This window comes from Arvicola amphibius, chromosome 3, assembly GCF_903992535.2.
Source record: "Arvicola amphibius chromosome 3, mArvAmp1.2, whole genome shotgun sequence".
Lineage (NCBI taxonomy): Eukaryota > Metazoa > Chordata > Mammalia > Rodentia > Cricetidae > Arvicola > Arvicola amphibius.
Genome location: NC_052049.1, coordinates 148,693,638 through 148,706,260, shown reverse-complemented (window position 1 = coordinate 148,706,260; position 12,623 = coordinate 148,693,638). Strand labels below are relative to the sequence as shown.

The window sequence follows — 12,623 nt, the reverse complement described above, 5'->3', positions numbered from 1 at the left end:
CAACTTAACATATCCCCAAAGCTTCAACAGTCCCAACACTGTTCAAATGTCCACAGATCAAGGTGTCTTCTGATACTCAATGTAAACTATTAATTGCGAAGCTCTATACATTTATTTTGAGGCCTCATTCTCTGAGGAAATGTTTTTGTAAAACTGTCCCCCTTCTTATAGAGCACCCAAGAAAATTTTAATTGTACAATAAAGGAAATTCTGGAGGCATTACCATCCCTGACTTCAAACGCTATTACAGAGGTACAGTATTGAAAGCAGCTTGGTATTGGCATAAAAACAGAGAAGTCGACCTAAGGAATCGAATAGAAGACCCGGATATTAAACCACAGCCTAAGGAGATCAAGGGGATTCAAATTGGAAAGGAAGAAGTTAGATTTTCATTATTGGCAGATGATATGATAGTGTATATAAGCAACCCCTACCAAAGAACTCCTACAGCTGATAAACACCTTTAGTAATGTGGCAGGATACAAGATCAACTCCAAAAAATCAGTCGCCCTCCTATACACAAAGGATAAAGAAGCAGAGAGGGAAATCAGAGAAGTATTACCTTTCATTTTTTATTTATAAAAAAATCATACAATAGATTTTGATCTTGTTTTTTCCCTTCTCTAATTTTTCCCAAGTGGTTTTTTTTTTTGTTTTTTTGGTTTTTTTTTTGTTTTTGTTTTTTTTTGTCTAAAGCTCCCCCATCAAAGTTTCAGAGAGCCTGAATGCACAAAATAGGGGCTTGAGGTTTTAGTGACTTCTCCATCTCCAGTACCTAAATCAAGAAGTCTAGGAGTTTTTCAGACAGAATTAATTTGAAGTAGTCCCTCAAGTTAATCGGGTGACACTCAGACACTTAGCTTCTTCCTAAAAACCCACTGATAAATGCCTAGACATAAGTAAGCTAAAGAGATAATACAAAAAAAAATGATATATATAGTTGGATAATTAGCTAGTCAGACTATCTGACATTTTTAATGGAAGTAATTATGAGCAAAGACAGACTGGAGTGATTCCACAATTTCCCTCTGTTGTACCCACTGCTGGGTCTCCTTCCCTCTTCCTGGAGCCACTGTTGGTCCAGGCTTCTAATCATTGATATTGTAGTAAGTGCACAGATGGAGCCAGCATTGTGTGAGAAGATATATGGATGTGTTAAAGAATGTCAAAAAAAAAAAAAAAACCAGCCGCTATAAGAAGGCCAGGATTCCTACAGTCAGCTTCTAAACACTAGCCAGTCATGTGTGAAATATTCACTCAGCTAGCTGGCAGTTTTGCCGTGTTCCTAGCCTTACTTGACCTCTCTGCTTACTTCATCTCAGACCCAGCATTAAGCCAACCCCTTACATCACTTTTCAGAGTAAAGCATCTGCAACTAACTGTAGTGGATAGTGGTACCCCATTCTTTAGTCTTCCATACTGGCTCATGTGTGAGCGGAAAGGCTGTTTTTCGAGCTTATGTATGCAGTCATATGAAAAAATATGCAGTCATATGAAAAACATCTTACAACGTTTGATAAAATACTTGAGTAGGTTTAACATTCACTCCATGAAGAAGAAGCACAATGGGGTTATGAGACTTCTAACACAATATTGCCTCCTTTAGAATAGATGTCCCCTTACTTGAGAGTCAAAGGCATTCCCAGTTCCTAGAGGTTCACTTCAGCACCTGAGCTGGAAGCCATATGTATGCATTGTGTGTGTGAGAGCATGTGTGAGGACCTCAGCCAAAGGTTGTATTTTACAAGACCTCAGAGGAAGCCAACTATGTACTTCACCTTGTCACCACGCTCAATGACAAGTGCCTCCAGAGTAATTTTCTCCTTTTTCAGGGCTCAGAGGTGTCAGTAAACTTTGAGAACATCCCTCGCATTCCCAATATGCCCAGCCTTGTCCCCCTACTAAGGTACTAGAGAGCTCTCACGCATTTCATTCTAGAAATCCAGTTGTGACAGAGACCTCTGAAACGTCTGCTGCTTCATTTCTAGTCATGAATCAGAAAAACTGTTGAGTGGACCTGGACGAAGTCTCACACCTTCTAGACACAAAGAGGAAGCTGCCTTTCTTCTTTCTACCGCTTGCTAGCTCTGACTTTGGTTCTGTTCCTGCCCAGTTACCAGCATGGTATGATTTTAGGACCTTTTGCTTTACACCTCAGGATTCCCAGCATCTCACTTAGGGAACTGTTTCTCCCTTTCTGTTAAAGTGCAGTGGGGTAAAACGGAGGCTTGAAACAGGCATGTGTACAGAAAGAAAATCGTTGTCTTCTGATGTCCTGACCACTTTCCTAATGACACAGCAAGTTAATAGATAAACCTAATTTTATAATAAAGAGAAAGAGAATGCAATCTGTAGTGAGGGGCTGCAGGCCGCTTCCCGCCGCCCTGCTCTCGGCCACAGGCTAGCTTATGCCCCAAAATAACAACACACAAATTGTATTCTTTTAAACACTGCCTGGCCCATTATTTTCAGCCTCTTACTCACATCTTGACTAACCCATATCGAATAATTTGTGTAACACCATGAATGGGGTCTTACCCGGAAAGATTCAGCATGTCTGGCCTGGTGGCTGGCTCCATTACATCTGGCATCTCTCTGAGGAGAGGCACGGCGGTCTGACTAATTTAGGAGATGCGTGGCATCTGACTGAGCCATCTACCTCACTTCCTTCTTCCTGTTCTGTCTACTCCACCCACCTAAGGGCTGGCCAATCAAATGGGTCAGGCAGTTTCTTTATTAGCCAATGGGAGTCCTCCATCAGCAATCCCTCTAATTCTTTGAAAGAGAGTCAGTGGGAAGTGCAATTGTGGAACAAATGCCAGTTTCAACAGTGAGAAGGGTTGCCATGACATTTTCACAAGTTTCACAGGGGGAACTAAGGCGGCATCTATGCCATGCATCATTGATAATCTGCCTGCATGCTGACAACTGTAAATGCTTACTCCATAATCCATTAAAGGAAATAACTGGATGCTTCCTTAACTTCTATCATTCTTCCATTCTGTAATTTATTCCCATATATTTTGACACTCAGGTCACAGAGCAGGACTGGCATTGTATAGGGCTATTGGAAACTGGGTGTGGGAGAACAGAGGACACAGAAAGCTGGAGAAGCCTTCATTCTCTACATGACCATCCAGAAAACAGTGTTTAATGTTGAGACATCTGTCTAATTTGATGATACATATTCAGGTATATTGAACATGATGTGTATTTAACTGCCTTTGCTCTTTGGAAATTTGGTTATGCAATTAAGAATTTACTAATTAAGGAAGATAACCTGGATAAAATGGATCACAAAAAAAAAAAAAAAAACAAGTCTGGTATTTTGTAAAGCCTGAAGCCCCTCGCTCTTTTCAGTGACTTCCTTTCTAAAACCTTCCCATTACTGCTTTAGGCCTGAACTGTCATCAGCTTTATCTCTGTGGAGTTCTGTTCTTCAAACGGAGACTGTGTTCTGTCTAAATTCCAGGAAATTTTATCTCAACTCCCATTAGTTTATTCATTAAGACACCGGTGCTTTTCCCCGAGGAAAGCATAATGGGTTTGCTAAGTGCCAGCGGCTGCTGTTTTCATTGCAAGGCAGCTACAAAAGCCCCCACTCTCTTACTCCTGTTGTCTGCTGCTGCCTCTGTATGTATAATGCAAGCCTATAGCAGAAGACTGGAGGAATGCACAGCTAAAAGCATTTCTCTAGAAGACTTTGGTAAGGAGTAGCCCACGGGCCTTCAGATTAGCTAGAAGACATCCTGTGCAACTCAATTGGAGAGAGTGCCTCTAGAAAAAACAATACTTCCCCAAATCCCTATGTACTATTGAATACTTTTGAACATATAATCAAGGAAGGGACTATTCTATATATAGGCAACACAGAACCTGAAAATAAAACTTGTCAGCAGTAACTGAAAACTAACATTCTGTGAGAAGCAGGGAAATGAGTCCTTTAGTAACAGGGAAATGACAAAGGCTATCATGGACTCCAGGTTTGCAGAATATTTGTTTAACTATGCAAAGATGTGTTGCATTTGATTAACTGTGTAAAGATGTGTTGCTGTTTTACCTTGTCTGCCTAAGGCCTCTGATTGGTCTAATAAAAAGCTGAACAGCCAATAGCTAAGGAAAAGATATAGGACCTGAGGCAAATGTACATGAATAGGAACAGTTTAAATTAAGTTAAAAGAGCTATTGGGACAAGCTTAAGCTAAGGCTAGGCATTCATAATTAATAATAAGTCTCCATGTTTTTATTTGAGAACTGGTTAGCAGCCCAAAGAAAAATTATAATTAAATAGAAGGATACTGGTCAACCTTGAGGTTACATGGCATTCACTTAAATTCTGCCTTGGAAAAGATGCCCTTGGTTTCAGGGTTTCCTTTACATTAGGAGAGGTATTTGTGTAACTCAAGCCTAATTATAAAAAGGAAACAAAAGGTCAAATGCCCCTGAAATAAAGTAATGTTTAAAGTCATTGTTTATGTTTGTTGATTGATTCTTTAATTTATCTTTCTATATATTTACAATCTTCCAAGTATGCCATAGCCACATTGGTTTGAAGAATCTGGTCAAGGACAGAACAGAGTAGCTAGAGAGAAGAAAAACCTTCTGAAGCTTCCATGTTGACCGTTTTCCTTAGTCTGCTAAGAGTGTGGGCATGCTGTTCTCCTTTTCCATCCGAACATTTTCATTCATTTCCTGAGAATCTCCCAACTCAAGCAAAACCCATCCTTCCATGCTAAGTCTTAGCTCTTCCCTCAGCAAATATCAATATCCAACCCTCAGAAGTGATCACAGGGGCTGTGTTTTACAACATTGTATCTCGATATGCTCTAGTCCTCCCTTATCCATGGTTTCGCTTTCTAAGATTTCAGTTTCCTATCAACCAGTCCAGTGTGTTTAAACGAGCAGATGTATAACTTTGGAAACAATCTCAAAGTTTTGATATGTGCACACAAAAGAAACTTACTCCATCCATCCTGCTCTATTGGGCTGAGGATGCCAAGCATTTGTTCGTCAAGAGTATCCACACTGTAGGTAGGTATGTACACTACCTACTCTTCAATCAGTGACTCTTGACTGTTGGAGTATTCCAGTGTTCATGCTCAAGTAGCACTTATTTCACTTAATAAAGCCAAGGAGTGCAAGTGTGGTGATACCGGCAATCCAGACATGGTAGAGAAAGTCCAGAAAGTGCTTCCATTAAGTGACAAACAAAAACATCTTGACCTAAGGAAAGAAAAAAGCAATCATGTGATAAGATTGCTAAGACCCACATATAGTAACAGTAGATCTATGAAAGAAAGAAAAATTCTCCTTGATTCTGCTCTCATACCTCAACACAAAACTTAGAGTCACTGTATGTAAGTGATTCTTATGGATTTAAACGTAAAAGACGCAGTGTGGTTAGGGTATGGTCTATCAGTGTTTTCAAGCATCCATTGGCGGTCTTTGAGCCTGTCTCCACTGCCCACATATATAAAGGATTGCTATATCATGCAGATTGCAGCACCCCTGTGGGGTGTTGCATTAGCAAAGTACAAACAGCACAATACACTCATGAGTTCATCACAGTATTGAAATTGAAAAAAAAGCAGAATAAAAGAAAGCATGAAGAGGGAAGAAGAGGTACATGTGGTATTAGAAACCTCATTAGTGACAGGCAGTGTTGGTGCTCACCTTTAATCCAGCACTTGGGAGCAGAGGCAGGCGGATCTCTTAGTCGAGGCCAGTCTGGTCTACAGAGCAAGCTCCAAAACAGCCAAGGCTACACAGAAAGACTCTGTCTCAAAAAAAGGAAGGAAGGAAAGGGAAGGGAAAAAGGGAAGGGAAGGGGAGGGGAGGGGAGGGGAGGGGAGGGAAGAGGGAGGGGAGGGGAGAGGAGGGGAGGGATGGGGGGGTAAGGGGAGGGAGGGGGAGAGAAGGGAAGGGAAGGGAAGGGAAGGGAAGGGAAGGGAAGGGAAGGGAAGGGAAGGGAAGGGAAGGGAAGGGAAGGGAGTCACTTTTGTAAGACCTGCTTTCTTGTGGGAAGTGGATAAAAGCAGATGTTTTGGAGAATATGCATAGAAACAGTATAAGTCAGATGTATACATCAAAAAATGAGTCAGCAGTTGGAAACAACACAGTATCAAGAAAGTAGATTAATAATGAGAAGGATAATTGGATGTTCGTACACATAGGGGAATAAGCTAAAGCAGAATCGGGAAGTCACAGTGTTTTCTTTTCTTTCTGCTTATCCCTGGTAAAATGTAATGAAAGCCAACAACTGGGAGGGAGCATCAACAAGAAAGTGCTTACCTCTAAGGGGGCTAAGGTGACCGTAGGCCTGGGATGGTGGTATATATCTGTGCTCCGGAGGCTGAGGCAGGAGGACCACAAATTCTAGAATATCCTGAGCTACAGGGTATGATCCTGTAGGCGGGGGTGGAGTGGAGAGGAAACTGAATGGAGCAGGGAAGGCAGTAAAGCTGGTGTAGTTTTATTTAGTATTACAAATCTATAGCAAGTGCCAGCTTTCTCCTAGACATGTTCAGCACCAGTTGTCACCCCGGAGGTAACATTAATACTCTTCATCATTGATACCCACATTTTTATTTGGTTCCATTAATTATTTATCTATTTGTAGATGTCTGAAATTGTTTGCAAATTCTGCTTTTACTAAAACATTTTATACATAAAATATCTCCTTTCTATTCTTTTGGTTTTAATTTCAAATTTTTTATTTTTCTTTTTAAAGACTATATCATGCTTAATAATACAGCTGTGTCCTGGACTTCTGATATTAGACACTGAAGAGAGGACATAAACTCTCCCTACTGCATTACATAGCTGCTGCTTCAAATTAAGCATCAAGGTTGTATTCTGATGCTTATTCTACAATTTTAAAAAATGCAGCTGTGCATTATTCCCAAATGTGTAATATGTTAAATATAGGGTTTATATTCATCACTCTTGGACAAGAGGTGATGGGTGGGGCTGTTTGCTTGCTGACTTTTTCTTAGAATCACATTGCCCTTTACTTTTCCTTGTAACTTCAAACATCATTTGCAGATAGTTTCAGATGGCAGTTACATCATCGCTGTATGGGCTAGACTCTCATTCTATGATCGTCTTGGAGAAGTATTTTCTGCATCAAAATAACATCCCTGGGACTGCAGACTCCAGAGTTAGAAGTACTTGCTATTCTTGCGGCAGATCCAGGTTCAGTTCTCAGGATCCACATGATAGCTTACAAATGTCCTTAACTCCAGATCTAGGCAATCTGGTACCCTCTTCTCTGGGCACCAGGCATACACAGAGTACACAGATATACATACAGGTTCCACACTTATACACATGATATTAACATAATAAATATTTTTTAAACTATAATAATAGTAAGTTCCAATCTTCTGGGGTTATGGCTTTAGCATGAATAACACACTGGGTTTGATTCACATTTTTATATAAACTGGGTGTAGTAGCTTCCACCTGTCAGTCCACTCAGGAGGCTGAGGCAGGAGGATCAGAATTTCAAGGCCATCCTGCTCACATAGGGAGTTTGGACTAATAAATTTTATATCAAAATTTATTTTTCCAGTCATTTATTAAATATGCTACCTTTTTAATCTTCAGGTATCAACTGATTCTCATTAAAATTTTATCTATTTTCTAAATATTTACATCAATGAAAAATATCAAAGTTATGGAAGCACACCCAAATGATCTTCACAAGCTCAATATCCAACTTATCACTTATGAGACAATGAAGAGTATCATCCTACTGGAACTAGTTGCCTCACTAGAGAGCAACTTCATGAGCCCTTATGGGATCGCTTTGGTTGTTTTGTTTTTATGTCACTTAAATATGTAACATTCATGTTTCAACTCCTTTTATTCTTTCTTTTGTTATTTTTATTTAAACAATTTGAAACCCTTAGAAAGGGAGTATTTAGGTTGTGTCAGTGTGGCCTGCCCAACAAAAATACTTAGACTGGAGTTCAAATTCCCTAGTATCAGAGATCTTGCACAGCACTGATCAGAGAAGAAACATAGATGAAGGATTGTGACTTAAGCATTAGCTATAATATTAACATAGACAAGACGGAGAAGAATGCTTAGCTTTGCCCCAGTATTGACTGATCACCTTCCACTTAGCCAAGCCACCAGTTTGACTCAGGCTGACTTCACCATGCAGGCTCAGAAATACATGGCTGATCCAGGTATTCCCAGCCCCCCCCCCCCCATAATTACTCAGCAAAGGCCAATAGCATATCCCTTAACTATTAGTCTTGGTCCAGAAACACTGCCAGACTCAGACAGCCTTAAGAGAAAAGCTAATCTTCAGCAGGAACAATGAGGAGAATGTTGCTCCCTGCTCACTGCCCCCACCTCTGCCACTCATAAAACACCAAGCTTCCTGTGTGAATGCTGTCAAAGACCACCCATGCCCCAAGACATTCTCAGTCAGATTGCTACCTTCTGAACCCTGACCTCCAGAAATCCTAGGACTGCCCATTAAAGGCAGGAGGGCTTTGCTGTTGGGGTTTTTCTCTGAGGTTTTCAGAAGCACTCCACTTCCTCATCAGGACTACACCTCTGGGTACCACAGTTCTTTCCCATTCCCCGCCTTGAGTAGTGTCCCTTGAGAGGCTTGAGCAAAGAGTAGGGAGTGAATTTCAGAGCAATGTGTAGCAAGTGGTTTTGATATGTGTCACTTCCTAAAGGCAAGGTGATTTGAGAGGTTGGTATTAAAAATACATATATACTTGACCAGCTTATTATACTGTTCTCTTATTTCTGAAACTGCCTTGTCGTTGAGGTATTGAAGTTGTCAGCTGTACCAAATAGAAATGCCATAAACCAGAGGGCTTTGGCTTGTTTCATTCATCTATCCACATATGGAGCATGTACACTTGAGTGTATATATTCACCATGAAATCCACTTTTCTCTTACAGATACGTCCATTCAAATATACAGATCTGAAGCTAAAATCACAGATAAAACTCCAGGAATCGAAACAATTGAAAGCCCAACAAAAATGCACAAAGCGTCAACCATGAGACACATATTCGATTTGGCAAAACTTCGAACAAAAAGATCAGCACTTTTCCCAGCTGTTAATATCTGTCCACAGGAATCCTTGAGAGAGATTTTAGCAAGTCTCCAAGCTTATTATAGACTGAGAGGTAAGGACAACAATGAGAGCCATTAGCCATTTGTTCTCTTTATCCTCTCTCCTTCTCACCCACAGATAGCTTCAGCCCCAAACAATTCAAGGTCTCTCATTCCTCCAAGAGAACTGTAGACATTAGCCCATGAACATGATAGAATAATGGGCCATAAACCTACAAAATGATGGTGTTTCTTGGCACTTAAGATTTAAAGTAATTAATTTATTATGCTACATGAAACTATTGGGGCCCAGTGCCTCAGACCACTTCTGGTTGCCTTCTCAAGGTATAGCCAGCTCCATGTCTGCCTGCACACTGATATGATGATAGTGAACGGAACCTCTGCAAATGCAAGCCACCACAATTAAATGTTTTTCTTTTATAAAAGATCCAATGGTCATGGCACCACTTTAAAGCAATAGAAATCCTAACTAAGACACAGGGCTTCTCCTTTAAAATAAAAAAATAGATTTATTGTTGGTATTCTGTCCCCTAAGTATCTACAAAAGATGCCAAATTCTTGTCTTTCTGGACTAAGATTTTTTTGCATGTCAAAGTTGAGTGGACTGTCATTTTCCCCACCCTTACAATCCCAGGTGTTGTTACTTTCTATTCCAAAATACACATCTTCCTGCTCTGTTGAAAGCTGGGTTACAGGAGCAACTGGTTCAGTTCTAGCCTGTGTTGGGATGGGTTTCCTAACAGTTGAGAACAAATTTGTGATCCTGAAATCCAGAGAACCTCTTCCATGTCTACATCCACCTGTAGGGGGCACTGGAACTCAATTCAGATTAAGAGTTCTTATTGGGTTTTGTTTTAATTTTATTTTATTTCATTTTACATTCCAACCCCAGTTCTATCCCCACCCCCCTCCTTACCCCTCCTCCCCTCCTCCCAGTTCACCCCTGCCTCATTCCTCCCAACAAAGTCAATAACAAGTCAAATGGTAAGTCAACAAAGTCTGGCCCATTAAGTTGGGACAGGACCAAGCCTCTCCTACCTGCATTAACGTTTAGTATGGTATCCCACTATAGGGAATGGGCTCCAACAAGCTAGCTCATGCACAAGGAATAGACCCTGGTGCTATTAGCAGGTGTCTCAAAGATAATCTAAGCTTCACCTGTCTCCCACCATCTCCCACATATGGAGGGCCTAGTTCAGTCCCATGGAAGTTCCACAGCTGTTGGTCTGAGTTCATGAGTTTCCATGAGCTTGGCTCAGCTGTCTCTGTAGATTCCTCCATCATGATCTTGACCTCCCTTGCTCATATATTTCCTTTCCCCTCTGTTCCATTAATTGGATTCCCAGAGCTTAGCCTGAGGCTTGGTTGTGGATCTCTGCATTTGGTTCCATCAGTTGCTGAATGAAGGTTCTATGGTGATAATTGGGATAGTCATCAATCTGATTACAGGGGAAGGCCAGTTCTGGTTCCCTCTAGACTATTGCTACGAGTCCTAGCTGGAGTCATCCTTGTAGATTGTTGGGAATGTTCCTAACACCAGATTTCTCCCTAATCCCATAGTAGCTCTCTCTATCAAGATCTCTCTTTTATTGCTTCCCATCCATCCCTCTCCCCTTTGACAAGTCAGTTTCCTCATGTTTCCATCTCTGATTCCCTCCTCTTTACCACTCCCTCCTCACCCCATTTACCCAGGAGATCTCATCTAATTATCCTTCCCTGGGCCATCCATGTGCCCCTCTTAGGGTCTTCCTTCTTACCTAGCTTCTCTGGACTTGTAGCTTGTAATCTGGCTATCCTTTGCTTTACATCTAATATCCTTTTATGAGTGAGTACATACTGTGTTTGTCTTTCTGAGTCTGGGTCACCTCACTCAGGATTTTTTTCTTTGTTCCATCCATATTTCCCTGCAAATTTTATAATGTCATTACTTTTTACAGCTGAGTAATACTCCATTGTGTAAATGTGCCACATTTTCTTTATCCATTCTTCAATTGAGGGGCACCTAGGTTCTTTTCAGGCTCTGGCTACTGTGAATAATACTACAATGAACATTGTTGAGCTAGTGTCCTTGTGGTATGACTAAGTATCCTTCAGGTATATGCCCAGGAGTGGTATCTCTGGGTCTTGAGGTAGATTGAATCCAAGTTTTCTGAGAAACCGCCATGCTGATTTCCAAAGTGGCTGTACAAGTTTGTACTCCCACGAGCAGTGGAGGAGTGATCCCCTGACACCACATCGTCTCCAACATAAAACTAAGGGCTTCAAAAACATCAAGCCTTCTGTTCCTACATGTCTAATTGTGTATGAGGGTAAAAAGGTATCTGCTTTCTGGCAGACATCTTAGCCATGGGAAAATGGAAATTACTTAAAAGAAAGGCCCAAATCATAGACAAGAGATCTCTGAGATCCTAGCACATTCTCTTCACAAAAGTTTCTAGTAAAATGCCTGCTGAGGGATATGGGAAACAAGCATCCCATTCATCAGCAGTGCAAAGAAAAGACAGGGATATGTGAATTATTTACACTGGGTGTGCCTACACATTGATCAGATAACAATGCTGGCAAGTTCTATGACATTTGTTAATGGACAGAAGCTCGTATGTGTGTGTGTGTGTGTGTGTGTGTGTGTGTGTGTGTACGCACACACACACAAAGTTACTGCTTACTTTTTTGTATAAAATCTAATTTTTTGCAACACTGACATATAATTCACCAGAGGTATTTGTGGACTACACTATTGCTATGCCCAAATTTTGAGTTCTGAATTTTAATGCATAGCTCTTTATTGTTGATTAGGTTTGCCTCTTTCATTCTTGTTCCCCTGAACAAAACAAAACAGTTTTTCTCCCCACAGCAAATGACAGTCCATTATCTTTATGGCTGCCTCTGGGTGATATGAAATTTTACTATTCATCAGTGTGTGTTTCTTAAGTCTAAAAAAATTGGTTCACAAAGAAACAAGAAACCACGAAGCCATGTTCCTTTGATGGAGTGACCCACTTACAGTCATCATCACTGCCTTTACAAAATGGTCTGATGACATCTTCCAACAGACTCAGGGGAGAAAGCTCCCCATTCTGACATCAAATAGAAATAGCAAGCTACCCACCTCCCCTGCCATGCTTAAAGCACCACAAGTGCAGTGTATAGAGCTTTGTGTGGAATCACTAAGATGCCATCCTGAAGCACAAAGGCAAACAAGGAGAGTTTGTTTCTGGCAGTCTCAAGGGACGCTCCCTCAAAGATGCCGACCCTCACCTTCCCCACCACCCTGCAGCCCAAGGCTCTCCTTCTCTTTCCCCTCTTTGCTCTTTCTCAGTCCCACCATCAAGTCACAGTTTGGGCTTTCCAGATAGCTCAGCAGGCAAAAGAACTTGCCACAGAGCCTGAGGATGTGATTCGTGTTTCCAAAACCCACACAGTAAATGGAGAAAACAGACCTGACTGCCACAGACCTCTGACCTCCACACATGTACTCACACACACACACACACACACACACACACACACATGC

The 12,623-nt window shown here is 41.1% G+C and overlaps 1 protein-coding gene across 1 annotated transcript in view; it reads left to right on the top strand.

The window, feature by feature from the left end:
• The first annotated feature begins 5,370 nt into the window (after positions 1–5,370).
• Impg1 (interphotoreceptor matrix proteoglycan 1) overlaps positions 5,371–12,623 on the top strand; it is a 117,215-nt gene continuing 109,962 nt past the window's right edge. The window contains exons 1-2 of the mRNA XM_042054730.1: positions 5,371–5,405; positions 8,894–9,162. Of these exons, the coding sequence (XP_041910664.1) occupies positions 5,371–5,405; positions 8,894–9,162 (304 nt within the window). The remainder of the gene's footprint in view (positions 5,406–8,893; positions 9,163–12,623) is intronic.